General features: G+C 44.5%; 1 protein-coding gene across 2 annotated transcripts in view; it reads right to left on the reverse strand.

The window, feature by feature from the left end:
- Positions 1-9,561: 9,561 nt before the first annotated feature.
- The window catches only part of LOC120049402 (potassium voltage-gated channel subfamily D member 2-like), a 162,190-nt gene continuing 147,606 nt past the window's right edge, over positions 9,562-24,145 (reverse strand). The window contains exons 2-6 of one of the 2 annotated variants that reach the window (XM_038995670.1): positions 15,075-15,237; positions 12,575-12,673; positions 11,246-11,341; positions 10,670-10,911; positions 9,562-9,822 (exon numbers count right to left, since the gene is read on the reverse strand). In XM_038995670.1, the coding sequence (XP_038851598.1) occupies positions 9,645-9,822; positions 10,670-10,911; positions 11,246-11,341; positions 12,575-12,673; positions 15,075-15,237 (778 nt within the window). In that variant the 3' untranslated portion in view covers positions 9,562-9,644. Of the gene's footprint in view, positions 9,823-10,669; positions 10,912-11,245; positions 11,342-12,558; positions 12,674-15,074; positions 15,238-24,145 lie in introns of both variants that reach the window. The other variant, XM_038995669.1, reaches the window with a different exon arrangement.

Consider the following 24,145-nt stretch of genomic DNA (forward strand, 5'->3'; position numbering starts at 1 on the left):
CGTATAAGCAGAAATACAGTACATGATACCGGTGCAGCAAAGCAGACCGTACATTGACTTTGAAAACATCTAAATGTTGATGTCAAAAGAAGACAACCAGTCTTATATAAGTATTTTAATAGGACAATGATTTATTCTATTTACTCATAGACACTGCACCGGACTAAACAATTGAATTGTATTTTTTTAATATCTTTTCAATAATTCATATACAGTATTTTTGTCAACACAAGCTGTAACAGATCAAAAGTAATCGTCATATAATCATCCTTTTAACTTCTTCAATTTACATAATCTCATGTACAAGACCTTAGTACACTCCTCCACCCCTAAAAGTTTTTCACTTAGGCATGGAAATTGAAAGACAGAGGCTGTGTCCCAAATGGCACCCTACTCCCTATATAGTGCACTACGTTTGACCAGAGCCCAATGTGCCCTGATCAAAAGTAGTGCACTATATAGGGAACAGGGTGCCATTTGGGATGTATCCAGAGACAACGCCTGCCCTTGTGCAACACTAAACCCAAAGTTCTCCAGCAAACGCATGCATTTTCTCTTAGAAAAATATTAAGCCGGTTCTTAAAATGCGGTGGAGCAGAAGGCTAACTAAAATAAGACACTAGAACCTTCGGTGAAACTGATTTTTAAAAACGACTAAACCATGATGATTTTTACTACACCAAAGAACAATTTACAGCACATGTGTACTAGCAACAGTTGTAATTCTTTTTTTCTTTTTTACATGAACAGAAAAAGACAGATATTTCAACATCATTTGATATTTTAAAAAATATGTATTTGTGTTTCTCTATTGTCTCTCTCCCACTCCCTCTGCTCTCTGATACAAAGCATATCTTTACCAACAAACCAAAAAATTGTTGCATATGTCACGTCATAGTCAAGCAGTGATGGTGAAGTGGACAGGTTTGGGGGCGGGGCGGTGGGAAAGGGGCGGGGGTTTGAGCAGGGGGTGTGGCATTCACTTCAGCAGTCTCAAGAGCCACGTTCAGTCCACCAACGTCAGCCATCTTGGAAAACGTAAAAGCGGAAAAGAAAAATATCCATCGTCATCGGAAATGACAAGTTCTCGATAAAACCTCCCGAGATCTCACAGCCGAGAAATAGAATATCGTTAAATCAGCTCGCTGGATATTAAAGTGTCATTCAATGCATTTGCATTGATTTTGTTGTACTGATTTGGAATGGTTACAGGATTCCATCCCCGCCAAGCGCTGAGAGTGTTCTAGCTACGATGATAGCTGAGCCCTATCAATCACGACAAGATAGAATTATCATAGAGCGTCAGCTCAATAAACACTTTCAGTCAATCATGTTTGGTAGACTGGTACAGGAGCTTTCTTTACACTTTGATTTTCATTTTCCATACCAAACCCCCATTTGGTGATAAAGTATGGAGGCTTGTGTGGTACAAATCAGGAACAAAACAAACTTCAAACTGTCTGTAGCAAACACATGCACTTCAAATGAACAGAGACCTTCAAAATAAAAGTCTAATCACAGTTTTATCCTCATATTCAGAAGGAAATCAGCTTTGTATCAAAATGGAATGGACTCAAATATCTGTGTGTTCATATAAGACTTCTTCTATTCCCCTCAGTCAATCTGCTTTAGCATGTCCACGATGCATAAAACAAGACAAAACACAACATTGGAGTTTGGATAAACTCATCGATATATCTATAAAAACCTCAATAAACCCTCAATAAAAGAAACAATAAACCCATTTCAAGGTCAGGCATCATGTGGGTGCTGCTTTGAACGATAAACCACGACAAATGAAGTAGTCAACTCTGGTTGAGAGAGAAGGATAGTTTCAAAATGGCATCAAAGGTATTCAGTATTCACAATGGCCGTTCGGTTAGAGAGGACAGGACGGACAGGAGAGGAACAATCATCTCTTTCATATAAGTAGGTACACAAGTAAGTCAGCTCTGAGAGAAAGGGCGAGTGTGATATGCTAGATCACCAATATATACAGCACACACACTGAGGACTCAACCCTTATTGCTCATGCTAATGTCACACATACACATACAGGTGAGAGCAATGGGGTCATGCGCACACACACACACACACACGCACAAAGCCCTCCCCCCACACACAGTAGCCCTCCCTAAACAATTGATTCCCATTCAAAATCCTATTTTCCCTAACTCCTTACCCTTAACCCTAACCTTAACACTGACTTGCAATATACAGACAGAGCAGAAAGTTGCAATAGGCCCGCTCAACCCAAGGTTTGATACCAGCACAAACAGAAACCCTCTTAAACCAAACCTTAACCTGAACCCTAACCCTAAATGTAACCCTAACCCTAAACCTAAACTTAACCCTTAAAATAGCCTTTTTCCTTGTGGGGACCGGCAAAATTTTTCCACTTGTCCGAATGTTCCTTGTTTTACTGTCCTTGTGAGGACTTCTGGTCCCCACAAGAATAGTAAAACTAAAAACACACATACACAGGCACACAGAAAACATAACCCTAACCCCAAACCCTAAACCTAACCCTTCAGGACATGAAAACGTCCTGACTTTTCAAAAATGTCCTTGTTTTCCTACCTCATCAGGCCATTCTGGTGAATTGTTAGGACATTGCGATCCTGATAAGGTTGGAAACCATGTACACCCACACCCACATGCACACACTTTTCAAGACTTTTTGGGGAGTAGAAATGTATTCCAATTCAAAATCCTATTTTCCCTAACCCCTAAACTAACCCTAACCCTTAACCAGAGTACGTGAGCGGAGTTGAGCGGTAGGAAATCCCGCTCACTGCTCATGGAGCACCACGTTCTTTCCAACCACTCCCCTAAAAAACGCTCCTCTCTCACCAGAAAGAAAACTGCTGCTCCAAATTCGCTCCATTCATTAAATCGCAATTTAACCAACACATATCTATTTTTGTGACTACCTGGACCTACTAATTGGTTTTGAAGTATTGAAACCAAACCATATGATTTGAATGAAAAGTATTATCATAAAAATAAAACGGTGAATGTAAGAAGTGCTCATCATTTAAAATAGACTATATGTCACATTAAACAGCATATAAACCAGTGTTGTGTTCGAGACCACCTAAAGCGAGATCGATTCAAGACCAAGACCAGGAGGGTGACAAGGGGTCCGAGACCGAGTCAAGACCAAGACCAGAAAAATGTGAGACCATGATTGCAATTTTGTCAAATCACCACTATAATAAGAGTTCAAAAGGTCCAGTATTTCTGTGGTCATATTTCAGAACAGCATGTGGATTCTTTAGATATTCTGAATAGTGAAGAAATGCATGTTGAGGAAAATAGAGCCACTCTTCAAATATTACTAATCCAAACACAGTGGGGAACAATGGGCCTTCTACGCCTTCAGAGAAGGACTAAGGATTTATAAAATAATTATTATAATACTATAATAATAATGATATTATTTTCAATGATGTTCTGATTTAATCTATTTAGTTTTGTTGAAAAGGAAAGGGTTAACACTGAAGAGAAAAAAAGATCAAACCAGGATTTTCTTTGCTGGTCTCTGGGGAGATAAATCTAGCTAGCTAAGTCAGTCCGTGGCTATCAGAATCTAGATAAATGCATCCACCATTCAACGGTATTAGGGCAAACATTTGGAGTGACAGTAGAATCAACCAATCACATTTTGACTTAATAGTTGGGACCGTTTTTTCCAAAATGTATGGAAAATGTTGCCTTCTTGACGGCCCATCAGGTCACTACGCAATAGCGAGCAGTAGTTTCCCACGGTCTAGCTAGCTAGCATTTGTTGTCGGCTAGTTTGCAGCAGTTGCAGCAGGTGTTATCAATTAATAGACACTGCAGTAAATAAAACCGAATGAAAACATCTGTCTTGTCGAGGCCCGGAGTCTACACACTGGTGAGCTATAGCCAATCAGAGCTACAGTAGGCCTTTAAGCAAGCCATTTTCCACACGGGCCTGCCATCATTCACTTTGAACTGGACTGTGTGTTTACAGGCAGTTGCAACAGTGCGACTTTATATCATTAGAGCGCTTTCGCCAAAAAACACAAAATGGTAGTCTCCTCGTCCTTCTGCAGCTTGCCTGCCAATGCATGCTTGTCCCAACCAAGTACCCAAGCTAACTGGTTAAAGTTGGCTAACTTGCTAGCTAGCTGCTTCTAGACACAAATGAGAGAACACCTCACTCTGACCATTTTACTCAACGTAGCAGAGCTGGTTGGGCTGTTTACATGTTATCTAGAGCGATCTTCACTAACTATTACTTTTTTGTCTACGTTTACAGACAATGGTCATATTCAGCGGGTGTTGCACATTTGTAAATTCATCAGTTGTTTTGCACTCTCGCACACTCAGACGAGAGTGCTCTTAAATTGGAGGAGATAGCCAGAGTGAATTTGCGAACGCAAGAGATACAGTTGAAGTCGGAAGTTTACATACACATAGGTTGGAGTCATTAAAACTTGTTTTTCAACCACTCCACAAATTTCTTGTTAACAAACTGTAGTTTTGGCAAGTCGGTTAGGACATCTACTGTGTGCATGACACAAGTAATTTTTTCAAGAATTGTTTACAGACAGATTATTTCACTTATAATTCACTGTATCACAATTCCAGTGGGTCAGAGGTTTATATACACTAAGTTGACTGTGCCTTTAAACAGCTTGGAAAATTCCAGAAAATTATGTCATGGCTTTAGAAGCTTCTAATAGGCTAATTGACATAATTTGAGTCAATTGGAGGTGTACTTGTGGATGTATTTCAAGACCTACCTTCAAACTCAATGCCTCTTTGCTTGACATCATGGGAAAATCAAAAGAAATCAGCAAAGACCTCAGAAAAAAATGTAGACCTCCACAAGTCTGGTTCATCCTTGGGAGAAATTTCCAAATGCCTGAAGGTACCACATTCATCTGTACAAACAATAGAACGTAAGTATAAACACCATGGGACCACGCAGCCATCATACCGCTCAGGAAAGAGGCGCGTTCAGTCTCCTAGAGATGAACGTACTTTGGTGCGAAAAGTGCAAATCAATCCCAGAACAACAGCAAATTACCTTGTGAAGATGCTGGAGGAAACAGGTACAAAAGTATCTATATCCACAGTAAAACGAGTCCTATATCGACATAACCTGAAAGGCCGCTCAGCAAGGAAGAAGCCACTGCTCCAAAACCGCCATAAAAAAGCCAGAGTACGGTTTGCAACTGTACATGGCGACAAAGATCGTACTTTTGGAGAAATGTCCTCTGGTCTGATGAAACAAAAATAGAACTGTTTGGCCATAATGACCATCGTTATGTTTGGAGGAAAAGGGGGAGGCTTGCAAGCCGAAGGACACCATCCCAACCGTGAAGTACGGGGGTGGCAGCATCATGTTGTGGGGGTACTTTGCTGCAGGAGGGACTGGTGCACTTCACAAAATAGATGGCAACATGAGGAAGGAAAATGATGTGGATATATTGAAGCAACATCTCAAGACATCAGTCAAGGAAGTTAAAGCTAGCTCGCAAATGGGTCTTCCAAATGGACAATGACTCCAAGCATACTTCCAAAGTTGTGGCAAAATGGCTTAAGGACAACAAAGTCAGACCAAAATTCACCCAACCTATTGTGGGAAGCTTGTGGAAGGCTACCCGAAATGTTTGACCCAAGTTAAACAATTTAAAGGCAATGCTACCAAATCCTAATTGAGTGTATGTAAACTTCTGACCCACTGGGAATGTGATGAAAGAAATTAAAGTTGAAAGAAATCATTCTCTCTACTATTATTCTGACATTTCACATTCTTAAAATAAAGTGGTGATCCTAACTGATTTTTTTCTAGGATTAAATGTCAGGAATTGTGAAAAACTGAGTTTAAATGTATTTGGCTAAGGTGTATGTAAACCTCCGACTTCAACTGTATGCTAACTGAATAGCACTCGTTCAAGTTCTTGCTAGCTAACCAAATGACACCTGCATGTCTAGCTGTGTATAGCCACCGAATAACAATATGAGGGGAAAAAGTCAGTCACTCATTATATTCATTATATTAATCATGCATTGAACTGCATCCATCTATTCTGCCAACAATGCCTTAGTGTACATCATGGAACGTTGAGTCAAGTGTAAACTATTTTTAAAATCTCTTCTAAACTTTTTTTTGTAGCATAAACTGGGAATTTTATATTTTTTGACTGATATTATGATTGTCTGTTTTATATCTGCAAAGTAGTTAGAACGCTGTCAGTTCCACTGTCAAATGTGCTATTTTTGCAACGGGAGGAAATAGTTGTACATTTTGATTGGGAAATGCTTAATGGTTGTGTTTTGTATTCTTATGATTGGGACCTACTGGCTTATTATGTCCGAGTTTATGGACTGCTTATCCTTTATCACCATGCTGTGTGTGACTGCTGTCTTTCCATCAGCCCTAAGCAGTGGTGTAGTGGTACCTGGAGAAGTGGGTACACTCACATTTTGCTAAAAAGTTCCCAAATGGCCCGCCCAGCGAAGGAATGGCAACCTGTGTTTTCCAATAGATTTTTCAGATTTTCACTCTCAAAATTTGAAAAAATACTAAAATGTAATGGTCTCGTGTCCACAACAATGCTTAAACTACATCAATCTGATTGGGTGAGCCTGTGGGCCTGGCTCCCCAGTGAGTGGTTCTGTCCACCCAGGCCCATCCATGTCTATGATCCTGATGCAAGCAGCACATGATGACAATTGCGCATCAAAAATGGCCTACTAACCAACACTTGTGATTGTGTAGGCTACTTTGTGCATGATTTCTCTATTGTACCACATAATTGATACATCTTGTACCTCCACTACACTACTTTTTTATGCACCAGTAGGGATTAAGCAGTCAGTATACGCAATGCCCACTGAAAAAACGTGGGTATACGGTTTATGCCTGCGTATAGCCTGGTATTACGGTTGCTGTCCTTTCAGAATCACGAACCTATCACACACCGAAGGCCTATAGGTTCGCCACTGCGCAAACATGTCTGTAATAGATATAACGTATGTTAACATACTGTACTAATGTTTCAAGAAAGGAGTGTATATTTGGCCTGGCGAAGCAGTTTTATGAGCTGATTGATTTGAAGCTGATATTACTCGTTTTTTTTACTTCTCTGGTCTCAGCTGGTCTCGGGAGAAATTTGCGTCCTCACTGTCCTAGACCGAGTCAAGACAAGAGTACAAATGTATCCGACACCGAGACAAGATCAAGACACTCAATACGTGGTCTCGAGACCGGACATGAGACTCGAGTACTACAACACTGATAAACACTCGAAATAGGTCAGGAGCCAAACAGGGAGCCTAATAAGGAACGGAAATGAAGTACTTAGGCTATATTATTTCAATTATTTCAAGGCTATAGCCTACAAAGAAATGCATTGTGAAGCATTTGCGAATGCGACACACTAGGCTGGTAGGGAGACATGGACATTAAGCGCTCAACATTTTGTTGTATTAAACCATTATAGTCTATAAATTGCGCATATCGGCTGTGACTTATAATTAAATACAAATTAAACGAAAAATGCCAGTTTAGCCTTCAGGGTCAGGTGCCTGGATAGCAGGCCAGCAGCGGAGAATATCCTATCCGCGCTTCAGAGCCACTGTGGATGGTAAATATCCTTTTAGCCACCCTTGCTAGGCTGGGCAGTTTTTTTTCTCCCCCATAGGTAGGCCTAAAGGCAGTGGTGTAAAGTACTTAAGAAGTTTTTTTGGGTATCTGTACTTTACAATTTCTATTTTTGACTACTTTTACTTTTAGACAATCAGGTAAAGACAATCAGGTACTTTTTAATCCATACATTTTCCCTGACACCCAAAAGTACTCACTATATTTTGAATGCTGAGCAGGACAGGAAAATTGTCCAATTTATGCGTTTATCAAGAAAACATTCCCGGTCATCGCTACTGCCTCTGATCTGGCGGACTCACTAAACACACATGCTTCATTTGTAAATTATGTCTGAGTGTTGGGGATAGCCCCTGGCTATCCGTAAATTAAAAAATAATAATATAATCATATAATTATACAATCATATAATAATATAATCAATTTGAAATTATTTATACTTTTCATACTTAAGTATATTTAAAACCAAATACTTTAAAACTTTTACTCAAGTACTATTTTCCTGGGTGACTTTCACTTTTACTTGAGTCATTTTCTATTAAGGTATCTTTACTTTTACTCAAGTATGACAAAACTGTACTTTTCCACCACTGCCTAAAAATAACCAAACCAAAACGGAAAGCTCCTTGAAAGTTGGAATATGCCAGGCCTATTGGGACAAAATCAAGTATGGCCTATTGTATAGGTAATATAGCAAAAATGAAGGAAACTTTTAAGAGATCTGATTTCTAGTTGATAAACACTTTGCTACAATGACACACTTAATGAGCTACACACTCTTTCCTTTCTTTTAGCATGTGCACGTAATAAGTACACCATCATACTTTCGGGATATGTGTCTTTTCAGATTCCACAATGATTCTTTAGTTGTGGACACATCACTGCACACTACATCACTGCACTCTCTCTCTTGCTCTAGGCCGTCATCTTTGTAAGTCACCTTGATTTTGCAGCTGCCAGTAGCTAAAGAAAGGGGCTATAGCAGCACACAAGTAGACTAAACATGCATGCTTACCCGGGCATGCCCTGGGCTCGTGAAATGAGCGCTACTGGAGCAAAATTGGAGCGGGCAAGAAGGATGATGCTCCAGCTCCGTTCCACTTCACTCGCGTACTCTGCCCTTAACCTAACCTTAACCCTAACCTTAACCTTAACCACAACCTGTAACCCTAAACCTTAACTCCTAACCCTAACCTTAAACGTAACCCTAACATAAACCCCAAACCATAAACCTAACCCTTAAGCCTAAAATTGAATTTTAACAAATTCAGTCCTGACTTTTCAAACATTTTCTAGTTTTCTTACCTTGTCAGGACATTTTGGTGACTTGTCCGGACATTCTGGTCCTGATAAGTTAGGAAAAGATGTACACACATAGCACACACAGTGCATACACCCCCTTGCTCTCCTTTTTGTCAAAATATTTTAAATTACTTTTTCTTTTCTCTCCTACTCCACACATTTCAGAACATGGCAAATATACATCTGCTCTAGTCAAACTCACGGCCTTAACAAACAATAAAAACCAATACAAATTCCACCTCCCCCATTTCGGTTTTAAGACATCACATTTAGACACACAATATAGAAAAAATAGTAATGGTAAGTTTTCCCTTGAAGAGTGTTTGGAGGGAGTAGCTGCAGTTAGTTAGTTAGCCAGGTGGCTAAACGCTCTCCGCTAATTTGTAAGGCGCTAATCTCAGTCGCCACGGCAACGCAGTCTCTCACCCACCAAAAAATCCAAGGCGGAGCTTTCTGCTGCAGCTTTACACTGCAACTTTATTTCACCACAAGAGCAGACGTGTAGTAGCTACGTGTAGGAAAACAAAAAGGATCCTGCAGCCTAAACTGTCCCCCCTAACCACCACACCTCCCCTTACCCCCTCCCCTCCGTTCTCTGATTGGAGCAGGGAAGGGTCTCTCTTCTCTAGCTCTCTCTATCTCTCTCTCCGTGTTAGGGTTGCCATGGAGATGGGGTGGGGGGTGGGGGGCGAGGGGCCTAGAGTGCGGACACTCTGACGATGTTGGCCTGTGAGTAGTCAGGGGAGGAGGCGGAGCCGTCGTTCTCGGGCGTGGTGACGGGCGGCGTGGGCAGCGTGATGACGGCCGCCGTGATGTAGGGCTGCTTGCAGTTCAGAGGCACCGTCTCCTCGAACTTAGCGTTCAGACTGGAGCGACTGGAGAGGGGGGGAGAAGAAGAAGAAAGGTGAAATAGACAGGGACAGAGAGGATGTCCAGCCAGAGAGAAAGTGGTCCAGTGTTTAGTAACACAGAGAGATAAGACAACTGTACATTCCATGGCCAGGGTTCCCAGACCAGACGGACCACACATACACCGAAACCATGCCACAGCTGGACATAGCCAGCATACCAACACACTGACTCACCATGGGAAGAGACTGGCACACTGTGTGTTTGTGTCTGTGTGTGTGCGATGCTGCCATAACAACCACTATGAATGCATATTTGTGTGTATATTATGTGGTCTATGAATATGTATTAAGTATATGTGTGTGTGTTTGTGTGTGTGTGTGTGTGTGCGTGTGTACCTGTTGTCGATCGGTCCTTCATTCTATTCGTTAATGTGTGTATGTGTGTGTATACAGTGTGTGTGTTTGCATACGGTTTAGTTTAGTTTATTAGAATCCCCATTAGATACTACACATGTAGCAGCAACTCTTAATGGGGTCCACATAAAACATACATACATACACATACATCACCAAGTAAAACACAATTCTAGACAAGAACATTCAATACAAATAATAAATACATACATCAAATAAATAATATGAAACCAAGAGTTTTAGATGGATTTAAGGCCAATTTATTGTGAATTACCCATTCTGATACTGACTGTAAAGCCCTGCTAAGAGTCTCAGTGAGCTCACTCGTTGTAGGTGCGGATGTGTAGCGTGTGCAATCATCAGCTACTTTTAGCTTCTTGTAAAACAAGTAGGAAATCATTTGTGAAAATAGAGAAGATACTGTTCACGTGTGTGTACACTGCATGTATGTCTGTACCTGTTAGTGATTGGTCTCTCTCTGATGTGGATGGTGCTAAGCTCCTGGATGCTGTTCCTATGCCCTCCAGTCATGTTGGAGTTGGGCACGTTGAAGCTCTTCCTCTTGTTGCGTCGCGAGCAGCACGACAGGCCTTGGGAGGAGGAGCCAGAGGAGAGGGAGGGGGAGTGAGGCGGGTGCTTCGCCATGGAAACCTCCAGTAGGCTGGTCTCAAACGTTTGCTCATCCACAAACTCATGATTCTGAGAGAGAGGGGGAGGATGGAATGAGAGAGAGAGATAGAGACCACACATGTTACTTTTGTGGACAAGGATCGAGACAAAACAAAAGTGCAGACTACGGCATCCATATTAGGAGTTTTGCCTGACATCTGACGACTTCCTAATATGGATACCGTACTATACTCTTCAAATCACATTTTATTGGTCACATACACGTGGTTAGTAGATTGCGGGTGTAGCAAAATGCTCGTACTCTTAATTCACGGCTTCTGCTTCGTCATGAACATACATTGATAACAGCAGTGGATATGTCTCCTATTCTCCACCACAGTAATTTGTAAAGCATTGTTCTTACCGTGGTCTTCTCCAGGCAGTGCAATAGGTGATTGTGGTGCGTATCGAACATGGGGTTGGCCTTGCACACCAGCGCCTGGCCTGCTGCCTTTGATGCCTTTTGGGCACAAAAACAAAGATGGACACATATTAACACTTTAAACAGACTACAAAACATGTCCCTCCACGGGTTAGACAGGGGACCAACCAACCAGAGCAGGAGACAGAGAGGGACGGAGCTAATGCTCTCACAACGTTACTGCAACCTTCTGCTGTGGCACAGGAACATTATGAGAACATTAGGGTCTGTCCATCTCCATTGATCTCCCCCTCCAAGCTCAATGTCCTCCCATGGTTTTTGATGAGTCACTCATTGGTTCAAACTCAGCCTTTCAACAACAACAAAAACATTTCAAGACGTCTGTTGTTGATGTGTATACTGGTAGGCCTACTTGTCCTGATGTTTGTGTCTGTCTTTCTGTTTTTCTGTTGGTCAGTGTTGACTCAAGCCTCATTTGACCCACGAGAGCCACCGTAGCCTTTCCATACCGGGCCGGATTCAATGAGACGCAGAGGAATGAACCATGGAGAATGTCTATAAAATCCTGTTCTTCGGACACGTGGAATTTGGAACTCAGAACTTGGAAGTGTTGTGTGGGACACCGTCCTCCACTAAGCTTCTCTGCGTCACTTTGACTCCGCCCCCGCATGTGGCGTCGGGTTGCTGGCTGATGACATGCATCTCATTCCTCCATGTGATGGCGATCCATGACGCGTTCTGATGATGTCATACCCATAGCCTTGCTAAAAACGTGGGAAATCCAAAATGCACGTGAGAAAAAAAATAAACACATGGAAATTAAATAGCAGATAAAGGAGAAGAAGAAGAAGAGCAGGGAAGTAGAGATGAGGGTGGTTGCAGAGAGACCCGTTTCACCATTCGAAGGTGACGGGAGGCAGTTCTCTTCCCCCCCACCCCCACCTTGTGGCCAAGCCTCATGGATTGGATGCACTGACACCGGTGAGGAGCGGTAGTGTGAGCCATTCACCCCCAGTTCCATTAGTTGGCACCAGAGCCCCAGTGCAGTCTTGGTGGGGGTGAGATAGAGAATAAGAGAGAGAGAGAGGGGTGGTGGTCGAGGGTGAATAGTGACGTTAGAGAGGTGGGACACCATGGAAGACGTAACAGCTCTGAATGAGAGAGAGGAGAAGGGTGCGTCCCCTTGTCCCCATCCCCCAATCGGGTTTTCGGCATGCACTAACCGGCATCTCACGGACCCTCCCCCCAAAAATATATAAAATTAATGAAAAAAGATATATTCAAAAGAACACCACTCGGATCCACGGTTACCTCGTCGATGAGGTCACTCAGCAGCCCGTTGCTTTTATACTGCAAATAAGCGCTAGTCCCTCCACTCTTCCTCGCGGCAATTCTACCAAGTTTGGTTTTCTGTTTGTGAACAAAACCACACGTGCATTTAGCCTGCCACTGAATGTGTGCGTGAGTGAGTGTGAGTGTGTGAGTGAGTGTGTATGTGTGTGTGTGAATGAGTGTGAGTGAGTGAGTGAGCATAAAAAACAGAAAGCCATACCATCCTTCTGCACGCCTCTAGAAACAGCAGAGAGACCCACTGCGCTTGAAAGACTATAAATATGTTCTCCAGTAATACATGTAAATTCCAAGCCTGTAAATCCCACTATCTGACAGTGGCTAGATGAAAACCTTGTATTGCAGCTGTATTCATCCAAGGCCACTCTCTTTTATGGTGAATGTTGGTGAATAAAATAACTTGGTATCCACTATGCACAGACAGGCACATGCATGCACCAGCATTGCCCCCTTATCTGAGATATTTACTGCAGCCCTCATCCTCCACATACGACACCCGTTCTGCCAGTCACATTCTGTTAAAGGTCCCCAGAGCACACACATCCCTGGGTCGCTCGTCTTTTCAGTTAGCTGCAACTAGCGACTGGAACGAGCTGCAACAAACACTGCAACAAACACTCAAACTGGACAGTTTTATCTCAATCTCTTAATTCAAAGACTCAATCATGGACACTCTTACTGACAGTTGTGGCTGCTTTGTGTGATGTATTGTTGTCTCTACCTTCTTGCCCTTTGTGCTGTTGTCTGTGCCCAATAATGTTTGTACCATGTTTTGTGCTGCTACCATGTTGTGCTGCTGCCATGTTGTGTTGCTACCATGTTGTTGTCATGTTGTTGCTACCATGCTGTGTTGTTGTCATGCTATGTTGTTGTCTTAGGTCTCTCTCTTTATGTAGTGTTGTGTTGTCTCGTTGTGATGTGTGTTTTGTCCTATATTTTAATTTCATTTAAACATTTTTTTTTTATCCCAGCCTCCGTCCCCGCAGGAGGCCTTTTCCCTTTTGGTAGGCAGTCATTGTAAATAAGAATTTGTTTTTATCTGACTTGCATAGTTAAATAAAGGTTCAATAGAATAAAATAGAGGAACACACAGCGAGGTTCAGTAGCACACACACACAAGCAATCCTGTATCTCTGTCTAACATCCATGTTTCCAGTCAAACCCCAGAGCTCAGTCATCATCCCTCCGAAATGGAAAAACAGATTGTTGTTCTTGGGAGGGAGCTACTTACTGGATGCTCAACAGGGGCACGAGTTATCTTCCTTCTCTCCCCCCCCTCCCCCCCCCCTCTCTCTTTCCCTCCTTCCCTCTCTCCCCCCTCTCTCTCTTTCCCTCCTTCCCTCTCTCCCCCCTCTCTCTCTTTCCCTCCTTCCCTCTCTCCCACCATTCTCTCTCTCGCTCCCCATCTTTCCCCCCTTTCCTCGTCTGTCTGTCTGTCTGTCTGTCTGTCTGTCTGTCTGTCTGTCTGTCTGTCTGTCTGTCTGTCTGTCTGTCTGTCTGTCTGTCTGTCTGTGTCTCTTTCTCAAAGTCTCCTGTGTGGATTTAGCGTTCTAATTTAAAGTCCGACTCCAGTCTACTTTTCAAGTCATTTAACACCTGATTTACTTAACAAAAGGCACATCTCAATAAGTGGTCGAGGTAAGTCACGACACAAGTGTTTGTGTGTGTGGGGGGGCTTTCATCTTTTGGTCCTATTGCTCCTCTATTGTTCCTCAAGCAAGAGGGGAGGTCGATGACATCACAAAGGCACCATCAGACCAACTCCTTGAAGTTTGCAGTTGTGTCTAAAAAACACTATTTTGCGTAAAACATATTTTTTTACCCTTTAGTGTGTGTACTTTTACTGTATTCATACTTGGGATATCGCTTTTCAAAAGGAAAAGTAATACAATCACTGGAGGACGCCTTTAAGAGTGAGGGAGTAACCGTGAATTATCATGTAATATCTATGTGTGCATTGTGTAGCCCACTCCTTTGCACATAGAGACGTCTCTGTGTTTCTCTAATTATTGATATGGAAGTCGGGGTGGTCCCGTATGGCCATTCCGGTTAATATATCACAGGAAGGACACACACAGACACACACACACACACACATAATCACACACTATCCCACATACACACTGAGTTTGTACACACACACACAAACACAAAAGCCTGGAAATCTTCCATGTGCTCTCCAATACACTCTGTGTCTACCGCCCAACAACTCACTCTCTGCTGTTTCCATCTCTGCTGGAGTGTGTGTACAGTACGTATCTGTGCATAGCAGCATGTTTGCGAGTTCCATTCCATTCTCGGACACACAGACATCGGTTACAGCGAGTGATTTTTTTCTCTCTAGGACATTGCCGCAACCACATACAGCTCTGTTGGACCCTTCCAGGTCAGGGTTCATGACCTTTATGGCCCAAGACCTATGGTGTCACGGCAGGCGTGAGGGTGGGACATTGTTGGGTACCTTTTGGGCGCGTCTCTTGTCTGCCCGCTGGCTCTGGTGGTAAATGCGGCTGAAGTTGGACACGATGACGGGCACGGGCAGGGCGATGACCAACACACCGCTCAGAGAACAGACAGAACCAACGATCTTCCCTACAATGGTCTTAGGAACCATGTCTCCATATCTGTACAGAGAGAGAAAGAGAGAGAGACATAGAGAGAGAGAGAGAGAGAGAGAGAGAGAGAGAGAGAGAGAGAGAGAGAGAGAGAGAGAGAGAGAGAGAGAGAGAGAGAGAAATAGAGAGAGAAGGAGAGAGAGAAGTTAGGACTTCAGGGTGGGGGTTTTATGCACATCCAAAGTGATGACAGGAGCTGGACAATGGTTAATCAATTAATAGAAAATAAGGGACTGTCTTCGGGGGCAGCAACACTGTGAGCATATAGGACCCATCTTCAATCAGAAAACCAACACACTTACTTAACATTGAGTGTGTCATTTTAGAGAACATTCAACCATTTCCTAGTAGGTCATTGTCTTGTCATGGTCATCTTTACCATGCATACATTAGAATGGGTAAACTCAGATACAGTACAGTACACAACCACTTGATGGCACTAGAGAGCCATCGAGCACCCACCCCTGGCCTGCACATTATACATGATGGAAGACACTGTAGATATTAAATGTTATGTTAATTACTTATTTTATGTTTGCTGTAGTGTTGGCCTGTAATGCATTACCCCGTGGTAAATACTTTTAGGAAATTTCAAAGTGGAAAACTTCTGAAAAGGAAGAACCCAGTTTATTTAAAAGTCCAAAATGACACAGAAAATGCCAAACACAAACCATCTCTCTGGTGAATGGTCTCTAGGCCTAGTTTCTTTTCTGCTACATCATCCTCATCTTCCCCTCCTCCCTCTTTCTTTCCCCTCTTTAAAAACATGTCTCATTCATTATTTGACACCACCACAATCCCCCCCCTTTCCTTTTCACCCTCTCATCCAGCCTATTCCCCCTCGCTGTATTCCCATCGTTAGACGCAGGGACGCCCGAATGGGAACACAAAGTACCGGAGTGTTTCTTTTGGAAGTGCCGGAATGTTCTTTAGAGCGAGCCTAATGACAGAGTTGCACAGTCACAAACAAACAGAGAGCCTCTAAACCATCTGTAGGCAAACATGGATAGAGCTATATCATAGCACTGAGAGTGTTTTTCCATCTCTTTCTCACCCCAGAGCTGTTAGAATGTGCTTAGTTAGGGATTTGGGTGAAGGTTTTGGCTTCTAGAAACTGGGCTGCACTCACAAATGCTAACTAACACACACACACACACACACACACACACACACACACACACACACACACACACACACACACACACACACACACACACACACACACACACACACACACACACACACACACACACACACACACACACACACACACACACACACACACACACACACACACTCCCCTGCATGGCCTCCAGAAGCCCTCTCTGTCAGTAAATAGGGTTTCAGTAGTCTCAGGGGTTTCAGTAAATCCCACCACTGTCTGTCTGCCCTCCGCTCAGTGAGTCAGCCCACCGATTTACAACCACGGCAACCCCTGAAACCCTGGCAACACAACCCCACAGCCGGACCTGGAGATCTTCAACACACAGAGAGATTCCTGTTAGATGAGTGATGTCATTACCGCACGATCCTGGGGGTCAGTGTTGGCTGCTTTGGATATGAGTTTGAATATGAGTTTGTAAGAGCAGTATACAGTTGAAGTCGGAAGTTTACATACACCTTAGCCGAATACATTTAAACACAGTTTTTCACAATTCCTGACATTTAATCCTAGTAAAAATTCTCTGTCTTAGCTCAGTTAGGATCACCACGTTGTTTTAAGAATGTGAAATGTCAGAATAATAGTAGAGAGAATGATTTATTTGAGCTTTTGTTCTTTCATCACATTCCCAGTGGGTCAGAAGTTTACGTACAGTCAATTAGTATTTGGTAGCATTGCCTTTAAATTGTTTAACTTGGGTCAAACGTTTCAGGTAGCCTTCCACAAGCTTCCCACAATAAATTGGGTGAATTTTGGCCCATTCCTCCTGACAGAGCTGGTGTAACCGAGTCAGGTTTGTAGGCCTACTTGCTCACACCCGCTTTTTCAGTTCCTGCCCACAAATGTTCTGAAGGATTGAGGTCTGGGCTTTGTGATGGCCACTCCAATACCTTGACTTTGTTGTCCTTAAGCAATTTTGCCACAACTTTGGAAGTATGCTTGGGGTCATTGTCCATTTGGAAGACCCATTTGCGACCAAGCTTTAACTTCCTGACTGATGTCTTGAGATGTTGCTTCAATATATCCACATCATTTTCCTCCCTCATGATGCCATCTATTTTGTGAAGTGCACCAGTCCCTCCTGCAGCAAAACACCCCCATAACATGATGCTGCCACCCGCGTACTTCACGGTTGGGATGGTGTTCTTCGGCTTGCAAGCCTCCCCCTTTTTCCTCCAAACATAACGATGGTCATTATGGCCAAACAGTTCTATTTTTGTTTCATCAGACCATTCTCCAAAAGTACGATCTTTGTCCCCATGTGCAGTTGCAAACCGTAGTCTGGCTTTTTTATGACGGTTTTGGAGCAGTGGCTTCTTCCTTGCTGAGCGGCCTTTCAGGTTATGTCGATATAGGACTCGTTTTACTGTGGATATAGATACTTTTGTACCTGTTTCCTCCAGCATCTTCATAAGGTCCTTTGCTGTTGTTCTGGGATTGATTTGCACTTTTCGCACTAAAAGTACGTTCATCTCTAGGAGACAGAAAGCGTCTCCTTCCTGAGCAGTATGATGGCTGCGTGGTTCCACGGTGTTTATTCTTGCGTACTATTGTTTGTACAGATGAACGTGGTTCCTTCAGGCGTTTGGAAATTGCTCCCAAGGATTAACCAGACTTGTGGAGGTCTACACTTTTTTTTCTGAGGTCTTGGCTGATTTGTTTTGATTTTCCCATGATGTCAAGCACAGAGGCACTGAGTTTGAAGGTAGGTCTTGAAAGACATCCACAGATACACCTCCAATTGACTCAAATGATGTCAATTAGCCTACCAGAAGCTTCTAAAACCATGACAACATTTTCTGGAATTTTCCAAGCTGTTTAAAGGCACAGTCAACTTAGTGTATGTAAACCTCTGACCCACTGGAATTGTGATACAGTGAATTATAAGTGAAATAATCTGTCTGTAAACAATTGTTGGAAAAATTACGTGTTTCATGCACAAAGTAGATGTCCTAACCGACTTGTCAAAACTATAGTTTGTTAACAAGAAATTTGTGGGGTGGTTGAAAAACGAGTTTTAATGAATGACTCCAACCTAAATGTATGTAAACGTCCGACTTCAACTGTATGAGCTCAAAGTGTGGTTCGATCCCTCCAATTGTCCCACCTCCTTAAGGTATGAATTTGAATAGGAGTATATAGTAGGCCTACCCCCCCTTTAGATACAAGTTGGAGTTTAGATATGAGTTTTAGATATGGGTTTTAGATATGAGTATGAGTTTATAACACCCTTATTTTAAATAATATCTGTAACAGTTAGAGTATGAGCTTTAACTATGAGTGTGGGAGTATGAGTTTTAGATACGAGTCTGGTATGAGTTTTAGACATGAGCATGGATATGAGTTAGTTTTAGATATGAGTAATTGGGTATATGGGTACGAGTTTTAGATATGAGTAATTGGGTATATGGGTATGAGTTTTAGATATGAGTAATTGGGTATATGGGTATGAGTTTTAGATATGAGTTATTGGGTATATGGGTATGAGTTTTAGATATGAGTAATTGGGTATATGGGTATGAGTTTTAGATATGAGTTATTGGGTATATGGGTATGAGTTTTAGATATGAGTAATTGGGTATATGGGTATGAGTTTTAGATATGAGTAATTGGGTATATGGGTATGAGTTTTAGATATGAGTAATTGGGTATATGGGTATGAGTTTTAGATATGAGTAATTGGGTATATGGGTATGAGTTTTAGATATGAGTAATTGGGTATATGGGTATGAGTTTTAGATATGAGTTATTGGGTATATGGGTATGAGTTTTAGATATGAGTAATTGGGTATATGGGTATGAGTTTTAGATATGAGTTATTGGGTATATGGGTATGAGTTTTAGATATTAGTTATTGGGTATATGGGTATGAGTTTTAGGTATTAGTTATTGGGTATAAGGGTATGAGTTTTAGATATGAGTTATTGGGTATATGGGTATAAGTTTTAGATATTAGTTATTGGGTATATGGGTATGAGGTTTAGATATTAGTTATTGGGTATAAGGGTATGAGTTTTAGATATGAGTTATTGGGTATAAGGGTATAAGTTTTAGATATTAGTTCTAGTACAAGTGTATCTCCTTGTGAATGTAATTGAATTACTAAGAAGAGCTGCAGGGCACATCTACTCAGCACATGAAAGACTGTACCATAATTACACACAAACAAAGGAGTACAATTCTCCCATTACGTTACTGTAATTAACCATGAAGAGAGATAGAAGAAGAGGGGGAGGAGGGGAGATGGAAAGGAAGAGAGAGAGAGAGAGAGAGAGGCTGGAGGGCAGAAGATAGAGGGAGGCATAAATAGAGGAGAGAGCCGACAGCATGGGTACTGTCTGTGTCTGTAACCCCCCCCCAATGTCCCTCCTGCCAAGGTGCCACAGTTGCCTTGGACAACCAGAACAGACCGCAGTAGCAGTGTCCTTCCCCTCCCTACTCCTTCTCTCACCCCTCCTCCATCTCTCTTCCTCCTGTGTCTGTACTAAGGTAGCATCCCTCCTGTTCTCTGGCAGCTTGCCTTTATAAGGACCACTAGGATTTGTCCTATCCTTACCACACAATGTATTCTTTAGAGAGACCTCCACCACTCCAGAACACAAGAACTACCAAGAACATGATCGGAGCCAGACAAAGGCCCCTGCCTAAGGTCTAATATGGGCTAATTAGATTTGTATCTATTCTGAATGTGTATCAGCCGCCCACTCTGTGATAACATAGCTTTGTACATAATGAATGACTAATGCTTGATTACCTGCTTACAATGAGTCCCCGCTTCTCTGCTTCTCTGCTCTAAGCTCAATGGATGAATCAGATAGGTTCGATATTACAGTGCTATGTGTATGTTGGCTCTAATCTCTCCCCTCTCTCTGCTCGCTGTCTCTCTGCTCGCTGTCTCTCTCTGTTCCCTGTCTCTCTCTGCTCGCTGTCGCTCTCTGCTCGTTGTCTCTCTCTGCTCGCTGTCTCTCTCTGCTCGCTGTCTCTCTGCGCTCTGTCGCGCTCTGTTCCCTGTCTCTCTCTGCTCGCTGTCTCTCTCTGCTCGCTGTCTCTCTCTGCTCCCTGTCTCTCTCTGCTCGCTGTCTCTCTCTGCTCGCTGTCTCTCTCTGCTCTCTGTCTCTCTCTGCTCCCTGTCTCTCTCTGCTCGCTGTCTCTCTCTGCTCCCTGTCTCTCTCTGCTCCCTGTCTCTCTCTGCTCGCTGTCTCTCTCTGCTCCCTGTCTCTCTCTGCTCGCTGTCTCTCTCTGTTCCCTGTCTCTCTCTGCTCCCTGTCTCTCTCTGTGCCCTGTCTCTCTCTGCTTGCTGTCTCTCTCTGCTTGCTGTCTCTCTCTGCTCCCTGTCTCTCTCTGCTCCCTGTCTCTCTCTGCTCCCTGTCTCTCTCTGCTCTATGTCTCTCTCTGTGCCCTGTCTCTCTCTGCTCTCTGTCTCTCTCTGCTCCCTGTCTCTCTCTGCTCCCTGTCTCTCTCTGCTCCCTGTCTCTCTCTGTGCCCTGTCTCTCTCTGTGCCCTGTCTCTCTCTGTGCCCTGTCTCTCTCTGTGCCCTGTCTCTCTCTGCTCTCTGTCTCTCTCTGCTTCCTGTCTCTCTCTGCTCTCTGTCTCTCTGTCTCTCTGTCTCTCTCTGCTCGCTGTCTCTCTCTGCTCTCTCTCTCTCTGCGCTCTGTCGCTCTCTGTGCCCTGTCTCTCTCTGCTCGCTGTCTCTCTCTGCTCTCTCTCTCTCTGTGCCCTGTCTCTCTCTGCTCTCTGTCTCTCTCTGCTCTCTCTCTCTCTGCTCTCTCTCTCTCTGCTCTCTCTCTCTCTGCTCTCTGTCTCTCTCTGCTCTCTGTCTCTCTCTGCTCTCTGTCTCTCTCTGCTCTCTCTCTCTGCTCTCTCTCTCTCTGCGCTCTGTCGCTCTCTGTGCCCTGTCTCTCTCTGCTCTCTGCTCTCTGTCTCTCTGTCTCTCTCTGCTCTCTGTCTCTCTCTGCTCTCTGTCTCTCTGCTCTCTCTCTCTCTCTCTCTGCTCTCTCTCTCTCTGCGCTCTGTCGCTCTCTGTGTTCTGTCTCTCTCTGCTCTCTGTCTCTCTGCTCTCTCTCTCTGCTCTCTGTCTCTCTGCTCTCTCTCTCTCTGCTCTCTCTCTCTGTGCGCTCTGTCGCTCTCTGTGCCCTGTCTCTCTCTGCTCTCTGCTCTCTGCTCTCTGTCTCTCTGTCTCTCTGTCTCTCTCTGCTCCCTGTCTCTCTCTGCTCTCTGTCTCTCTCTGCTCTCTGTCTCTCTCTGCTCGCTGTCTCTCTCTGCTCGCTGTCTCTCTCTGCTCGCTGTCTCTCTCTGTGCTCTGTCTCTCTCTGCTCTCTGTCTCTTTCTGCTCTCTCTCTCTCTCTCTCTGCGCTCTCTCTCTCTGCTCTGTCTCTCTCTGCTCTCTGTCTCTCTCTGCTCTCTGTCTCTCTCTGCTCTCTGTCTCTCTCTGCTCTCTGTCTCTCTCTGCTCTCTGTCTCTCTCTGCTCTCTGTCTCTCTGCTCTCTCTCTCTCTGCTCTCTCTCTCTCTGCGCTCTGTTGCTCTCTGTGCCCTGTCTCTCTCTGCTCTCTGCTCTCTGTCTCTCTGTCTCTCTGCTCCCTGTCACTGTCTCTCTCTGCTCTGCTCGCTGTCTCTCTCTGCTCACTGTCTTTCTCTGTGCCCTGTCTCTCTCTGCTCTCTGTCTCTTTCTGCTCTCTCTGTCTCTCTGCGCTCTCTGTCTCTCTGCGCTCTGTCTCTCTGCGCGCTGTCTCTCTCTGCTCTCTGTCTCTCTCTGCTCTCTGCTCTCTGTCTCTCTGTCTCTCTGTCTCTCTGCTCCCTGTCACTGTCTCTCTCTGCTCTGCTCGCTGTCTCTCTCTGCTCGATGTCTTTCTCTGTGCCCTGTCTCTCTCTGCTCTCTGTCTCTTTCTGCTCTCTCTGTCTCTCTGCGCTCTGTCTCTCTGCTCTCTGTCTCTCTCTGCTCTCTGTCTCTCTCTGCTCTCTGTCTCTCTGCTCTCTCTGCTCTCTGTCTCTTTCTGTTCCCTGTCTCTCTCTGCTCTCTGTCTCTCTCTGCTCTCTCTCTCTCTGCTCTCTCTCTGCTCCCTGTCTCTCTCTGCTCTCTGTCTCTCTGCCCTCTCTCTCTCTGCTCTCTCTGCTCTCTGTCTCTTTCTGTTCCCTGTCTCTCTCTGCTCTCTCTCTCTGCTCTCTCTCTCTCTGCTCTCTTTCTGTTCCATGTCTCTCTCTGCTCTCTGTCTATCTCTGTCTCTCTGTCTCTCTGTCTCTCTCTGCTCCCTGTCTCTCTGCTCTCTGTCTCTCTCTGCTCTGCTCGCTGTCTCTCTCTGTGCCCTGTCTCTCTCTGCTCTCTGTCTCTCTGCGCTCTGTCTCTCTGCGCTCTGTCTCTCTGCGCGCTGTCTCTCTCTGCTCTCTGTCTCTCTCTGCTCTCTGTCTCTCTCTGCTCTCTCTCTCTCTGCTCTCTCTGCTCTCTGTCTCTTTCTGTTCCCTGTCTCTCTCTGCTCTCTCTCTCTCTCTGCGCTCTGTCTCTCTGCGCGCTGTCTCTCTCTGCTCGCTGTCTCTCTCTGTGCCCTGTCTCTCTCTGCGCTCTGTCTCTCTGCGCGCTGTCTCTCTGCGCGCTGTCTCTCTGCGCGCTGTCTCTCTCTGCTCTCTGTCTCTTTCTGCTCTCTCTGTCTCTCTGCGCTCTGTCTCTCTGCTCTCTGTCTCTCTCTGCTCTCTGTCTCTCTCTGCTCTCTGTCTCTCTCTGCTCTCTGTCTCTCTGCTCTCTCTGCTCTCTGTCTCTTTCTGTTCCCTGTCTCTCTCTGTTCCCTGTCTCTCTCTGCTCTCTGTCTCTCTCTGCTCTCTCTCTCTCTGCTCTCTCTCTCTCTGTCTCTCTCTGCTCTCTGTCTCTCTGCCCTCTCTCTCTCTGCTCTCTCTGCTCTCTGTCTCTTTCTGTTCCCTGTCTCTCTCTGCTCTCTCTCTCTGCTCTCTCTCTCTCTGCTCTCTTTCTGTTCCATGTCTCTCTCTGCTCTCTGTCTATCTCTGTCTCTCTGTCTCTCTGTCTCTCTCTGCTCCCTGTCTCTCTCTGCTCTCTGTCTCTCTCTGCTCTGCTCGCTGTCTCTCTCTGTGCCCTGTCTCTCTCTGCTCTCTGTCTCTCTGCGCTCTGTCTCTCTGCGCTCTGTCTCTCTGCGCGCTGTCTCTCTGCGCGCTGTCTCTCTCTGCTCTCTGTCTCTCTCTGCTCTCTCTGTTCCCTGTCTCTCTCTGCTCTCTGTCTCTCTCTGCGCTCTGTCTCTCTGCGCGCTGTCTCTCTGCGCGCTGTCTCTCTCTGCTCGCTGTCTCTCTCTGCTCGCTGTCTCTCTCTGCTCGCTGTCTCTCTCTGTGCCCTGTCTCTCTCTGCGCGCTGTCTCTCTGCGCGCTGTCTCTCTGCGCGCTGTCTCTCTCTGCTCTCTGTCTCTCTCTGCTCTCTGTCTCTCTCTGCTCTCTGTCTCTCTGCTCTCTCTCTCTCTCTGCGCCCTGTCTCTCTCTGCTCTCTGTCTCTCTGTCTCTCTGTCTCTCTGTTTCTCTGTTTCTCTGTCTCTCTGCTCCCTGTCTCTCTCTGCTCTCTGTCTCTCTCTGCTCTGCTCGCTGTCTCTGCTCTGCTCGCTGTCTCTCTCTGCTCGCTGTCTCTCTCTGTGCCCTGTCTCTTTCTGCTCTCTCTGTCTCTCTGCGCTCTGTCTCTCTGCGCTCTGTCTCTCTCTGCTCTCTGTCTCTCTCTGCTCTCTGTCTCTCTGCTCTCTGTCTCTCTGCGCGCTGTCTCTCTCTGCTCTCTG

Source organism: Salvelinus namaycush, chromosome 6 (genome assembly GCF_016432855.1).
Source record: "Salvelinus namaycush isolate Seneca chromosome 6, SaNama_1.0, whole genome shotgun sequence".
Taxonomy (NCBI): domain Eukaryota; kingdom Metazoa; phylum Chordata; class Actinopteri; order Salmoniformes; family Salmonidae; genus Salvelinus; species Salvelinus namaycush.